At 36.6% G+C, this 5,924-nt stretch overlaps 1 protein-coding gene across 2 annotated transcripts in view; it reads right to left on the reverse strand.

Moving 5' to 3' along the window:
• LOC111802719 (transcriptional activator DEMETER-like) overlaps positions 1–4,727 on the reverse strand; it is a 14,582-nt gene extending 9,855 nt beyond the window's left edge. Inside the window, exons 1-5 of one of the 2 annotated variants that reach the window (XM_023687185.1) lie at positions 4,532–4,727; positions 3,654–3,723; positions 3,079–3,263; positions 648–2,696; positions 232–567 (exon numbers count right to left, since the gene is read on the reverse strand). In XM_023687185.1, the coding sequence (XP_023542953.1) occupies positions 232–567; positions 648–2,696; positions 3,079–3,220 (2,527 nt within the window). In that variant the 5' untranslated portion in view covers positions 3,221–3,263; positions 3,654–3,723; positions 4,532–4,727. The remainder of the gene's footprint in view (positions 1–231; positions 568–647; positions 2,697–3,078; positions 3,264–3,653; positions 3,724–4,531) is intronic. The other variant, XM_023687186.1, reaches the window with a different exon arrangement.
• Positions 4,728–5,924: the final 1,197 nt, after the last annotated feature.

Raw genomic sequence — 5,924 nt, forward strand, 5'->3', positions numbered from 1 at the left:
AAAACTGAACAGTTTCGGGTTTGTCCTGATTAATTTGAACTGTGCATTCTGTTTAAAGAAAGAAAGAAGGAAAAAAAAAAAAAAAAAAAGGAACTTTTGAAATATGGATTTGAGAATTGTTAAAAGTAAATATTTTGTAAACCCTTATTTTGAAATGTTCATTTTAGTTTTCTTTTAAATCTGACATTTAAATAAAATAGAAATTTCCTCAGTTAGATATAAGAAATAAACCTTGCACTAGATGCATCCTCGCAATGAACGAATCAGCACGACCACGAAAAACTTTCCGTTCCTCTTCCCACCATTTCTCCTTGCCTTTCTCATGATTTTCAATGCCTTCGCTTCCTTCCTTCCCCATTAATAAATTCCATATTCTCTCCGTCTCCGGGTCAAGGTCAACTTTTGGTCGTGTCTTTCGTTTTCTTAAATGTTCAGACTCCACATATGGAACTACTGCACCATTTCCTTTATATGGAACAATAGCATTTTGCTCTGTCCTCGTGGTTCCTTTATCGTCGTTAAGCTTGAGACCCTTCATTTTGCGTATGATCTCATTTTCTAGTACACCTACATCAATATCAAGAGGTTATAGTTAGTACTTCACAGCAAGATCTAGTTCCTCATTTAAAGAATTTAAGTATACTTGCCTGTTTTTTTGTCAGGAACTTGGTGGAAGCTAAACGAGTACCCTTGTTTTTGTACTTGATTTGTTGCTAGCGAACCTGATATCATGGGTTGATAAGCCTGTGCATACCGTTGATCTGAGGCTTTCGGATGCGGAAATGGTTGGGGCACGTTACATTTGTCACCAGTAATCAATGAGCGATAGCTAGTAACCTTATTCGACCCAGTTGTGCCACATGTCCTATCGAATTGTGGATGCAGATTTTGTGAGAATTGTTGCCTCTGAAAATTGTTCTCATGGACGATTGAGGGAATAGGCCTTTCACCGATGATTTCTTTAGTCCAGTTATTTTGTCTATTGGTGCTTTGTTCACTTCTAATATGACCATTTAGCATGGCTTGCCTCATTTCTGCAGTAAATCCACCAGAATTGATAGGATTGCGACCACTTGTATTGAGGTGGCTTGAGCAACCCTCATTTGCTTGGATAGTAGAATATCTTTTGTAGAGGGTTGCATAGAGTCCAGATTCAAATTTCTTCGCAGGAATTTCCAAGGATCCTATGTTTACACTGCTGCTTTGTCTATAGAACTCACCCGTTTGTGACACCCCTTGACTCAACACTGAAGAGTCCAGTGTAGCTATCGAGCACGACTGTGTTGGCTGAGTTGCAGGCGGACGGCCTCTCTTTAAGCCCCTTGGTTCATTGATATTGAACTGATGATTTGGAACTGTTTGAGAATATTCAGAGTTCATCCCCATCAGCTCCTTATAATAATTATGGTTTTGTTGCTGAACAGGAGTGAATCCACTGCTGAATCCATTTTGATATCGATCTGCTTTTCCTTGGTCTAAAATTCTACGAACATTGATCAAATCTCCTGCTGTGTTGCTTGCTAATTTGTTCAATAGGCCTCCAGCTGCCTCCCTTTCGGATTGTGATGTGAGAGGGGTCGTCATGTGACTCATGTGAGAAAGGTTACTCTGTGTTGTTGGTCGCACATTCTCAGCCATTGTGCCCAGTCGCTGACTGATATGAACACCTGGAATTGTTCCACCAACACCATTAGTTTGGGAGCAGAAATCTGGAACGTTTGGTCTCGTGGTGAAGCAAAGGTTCCCCATGTTCTCCTCTTGCATATGTTTCTCATCTGGTTTCTTTTCGGGTTCCTCATCTCCAGTTTTTTCCATCTCAAAATGTATTACTCTCCGGCAAGATTTTGTTTTAGTTGCGGTGCTCGAATCTTTAATCTCCACAATATTCGCAGGTGGAGTAGCTGCTTCTTTGTTGATGTTCTTCTTCCGTACATACTTTCTCTTCCCTGTTGGGGTCTCCTTGGGAATCTTCGGTGTCACAGGTTTAGGAGACTTCTTGGGTTTTTCTTCCTTTATAACCTTGGGCCTATGTTTTCTCCGCTTAGGCGTCTTCAACTCTGGGGCCTTGTTAAGATCAACTGCTTGAGCGCTGCCCTTCTCCACTTCCTTCGCTGGGGTTGGTTCAGAAACGGATGCAGATAATGTATCTGTGAGATCCTTCAAGAGTTCATCATGACGTTTCTGAGTTGCTTCATCAAGTGGAACTGTGACAAAATTCTCCTGTGTCTCCTCGTAAAGTCTTAAACTTTCATCCAATGGAAGATTAAGTAAATCAGTAAACTTTTCTGTGTATACCATGGGCGTATGCTGTCTTCTTTTTGCTGGTCTCTGATCTGGTGTCCTGTTGAGATCGATCCCAAGATCTCTATGATTCCCAAAGTCCCTCATTCCCTTAAATGGAGTAGAATTTCCAACACATGATGATTCCACAATGCTTTGTAGAAGTTCGTCACAGTGTTGACGGGGTGTTTCATCTTGAAGCATTCTGATGAAATCGTCCCCGCCGTCCTTTCTGAAACTTGAGCTTTCATTTCTTACAAGAAAAGATGGTGTGGGGACATAATCAAATGCAGCATTTTCCAGATGCGAGGAGACCGGTGGAGGATGGACTGAGTTGTTAAACGTTGACATTGAGTTGGTTTGTGTCGTTGATGCTGGGTTCAAGTTATAACTGGATTGATACATGGGGAGTCCATCTGTAAAATTCACAGACCACCATTTCATCACTCATCAAAATTAGTAGTGAAATAAGAAGCAACGGGAAAGAAAATCTATTCATGATAATAGTAAAAGGCAAAAGAACAGTTCGCTCTGTTCTAACCGCACGGCACCGTACATATATAATAGTTACACTACCCAATGCAATTTCAGCTAACTACAGTAAACTTTCATTTGGTTACGGAAAATTTTGAGAATAACTCCGTCTAAAGTAACGATTAAGATCAATATTTTCTTTTCTTAAGGGTTTATGATTATATTAAAGCATCAATTAGTAATTTACTCAATATTCATATTATTTGCAATAACTACAAAGAGGCTGATCGTGTAAAACAATTGCTAGATAATTCGTGGACTTACATGGGCGATGTTGGGCGTAGCTATTGTTACTAGATGGTTTCGATTCTGGATAAAGATTTTGATTTCTAACCAATAAATTTCCGGCATAGAATTCCCCACTGCTGTTAGCTTGAGAATTCATGTTCAGTGCTGTTAAACGCATGCAACGAACATCAAGCCAATTCTCCTAACTGCTTGGCGCCAAGCTGTTAAAACAAAGCACAATTCAGGCATAACGTCAATGAAAAGCAAATTATAGATCTTGTTTGGAATGAAATGATGGCGATAAAACACATTCTGAAGAAACCATAACTTAAACGTAATCGTAGTTCAGGAGCCGACGGTTAAATTCAAACTTGCGGTGGCAGATCATATTTTCACCATTTTCATGTAGAAATACATGATCATATTGTAGATAAAAACATGGAAATGGAAATTTCTTCCTATTAGTAACTCGTTTTATACTAAAATCAGTTTTTATAATTTAGGCCAAATCCATTGAGAAAAGAAAAATTAAGAAAGAACGAAAAGAGGCAGCAGCAGCAGCTCAACAACGTTTAATCTTCCAGACAGTTCACTACTGCAGTTATTCTTACCAGAGAGAGAATATAAATTATACAGATAGGTTCATGTCGCAGATTTGTCCAAAGCTTTGGCACGTTAAATCTACACAAAAAAGAACATAAAATTTTGAACCGATTTGTTTAAAATTGGAAGAGAAGGCAAATTCTACGGTTAATCTTGACTTAAACAAGCTAGCATTCAAGAATAGTCGGCATTAATGCCTTTAACCGCACCTCGAATAAAGTCATAGATGAGATAAATTCAAAAGAAATTGGAAATGAAATAATAGTATCAACAATCCTCTAGATACAGAGAACAGTAACAGAACAATTTCACGCACATTTGAAGCGGAGTAGAAGATTAGAACTCCATAAATAATTCATTTCAGTGTTCAACGAGTTAGAAAGCACCGATGAAGCAAGACTTTATACTCAGAATCAACAGAGCAATTCATTAGAGATATGCACCTTAAAATTTGTCTAGTTATCAATTTCAGCTTCAATTCCTTCCAATTGTACAATTATTTTCTTTACAGAATCAAATTTACAGGACAAATCCCCTGAAAAACGTAAAACTGAGCTCTGGATCAACCTCCTCCAAAGCATTTACTTCGATTATTTCAAAAGGAATCGAAATCGTAAATGACATAACAAATCTAGTTCCATAAAATATCAAGTTCTTTAAGTTCATATCAATGACTCAAAATCTTCAATAAGAGAAAGAAGAAGAAAATTAATAGAACACCGAAGAATTACAGAAATTAGCAGAGCTTCGACAGAATCATCCAAACAAATAACAGAAACATACAATTTGAAATAATGAGGCCTCAATTTGAGCCCTAATTCTGATATTCTTGCGTCCATAAGCACAGAAGATGAGAGAGAGTCAGTCAAAGATGAATTCGAATTACCTCTTTCACCAATATCCTCACCGATCCAATGCTTGTTATTCTGTAATTACCTCCCATCAGCTACTCCGTACTCCGGTAGAGTTTCTTGGTGGATCAAATGCCAAATGCTGATGGAAAGAGGAAGGGGGAGAGAGAGTTACGTTGGTAGCTTGAGTTTCCAGGAGAGAGATAGAGAGAGAAGAAAGAGAGATGGTCCAGGGACGTTTAATTAAAAGTAAGAAAAAAAAAATACTTCACTTCTGATTCGGTCATTGGAGTCAGCGTTAGCGGCTTTTTCTCGGTTCTGATGCTGAACCGGTTCTTTCTCGGTTCGATCCGGTTCGTTCCGGTCCACTCTAATATACACAAATTCTATTAAGATTAAATTTTAATTTATTGTTTTTTTTTAATTATTTTATAAAATAAGCTTTAAAAATGTCTTTTAATTTTATATTTAATAATTTTTTTATATATTAAATTAGATATAGAATACAAATTTCACAAAAATTTTAAAATGTTAAAGAATTTATTAAACAAAAATTATTTATAATATTGCGATGAAAATTCACTTACCCTTGATAGTTAAATGCGGTTTTTAATGAAATTTTTTGGTATTAAACCGACCATTTATAATTAAATTGAATAATAAAATAAAATGTATTTTTCGGAAAATTTAAACGGGTGAATCGAAAAATTCGTTTGTATTAAATTTGGAATAATTATTATTAGCCTACCATATACTTAGTGCATTATTTGAATTTATAGAAAAATATTTGAAAATGGTAAAAATTACACCTTGGTGATAAGAGTACAACCCTTGTAGGGAATACAACTAATGAATAAAAATACTTGTAAAAAAGAAATAAAAGATTATTCCTTTCTTTATAACTATTTTTTCACGTAGGTTACGATGAAATTTTTTTAAAGTCAACGTGAACATCATTTAGTTAAAGACGTATACCGACCAAGATTTAAATTTTTTATTGAACTAAAAAAAATTAAAATCTAATGAAATTGACTAAACCGAGTCAAATTAACCTATATGAACAAAATGCATCAATTAGTTTAATTTTCTTCGAGATAAGGTTTGGTTGAAATAGTTTTTAGCCTTCAGTTTTGTTTCTTTCAATCGGTCAACTGTGAGATCCTACATTGGTTCGAGAGGACAACAAAACATTCCTTATAAGGGTGTGGAAATCTCCTCTAGTATACGGGTTTTAAAAATATTGAGGAGAAGCCCAGCAAGAAAAGACCAAAAATGGCAATATCTGTTAGTTGTGGATGGGCTTAGATTGTTACAAATGATATCAGAGTCAGACACTGGGTTAGTTGTGGGTGGGCTTAGATTGTTACAAATGATATCAGAGCCAAACACTGGGTCGTGTGCCAGCGAGGACGCTGGCACCCAAGGGAG

The sequence above is a fragment of the Cucurbita pepo genome, chromosome LG09, assembly GCF_002806865.2.
Source record: "Cucurbita pepo subsp. pepo cultivar mu-cu-16 chromosome LG09, ASM280686v2, whole genome shotgun sequence".
Lineage (NCBI taxonomy): Eukaryota > Viridiplantae > Streptophyta > Magnoliopsida > Cucurbitales > Cucurbitaceae > Cucurbita > Cucurbita pepo.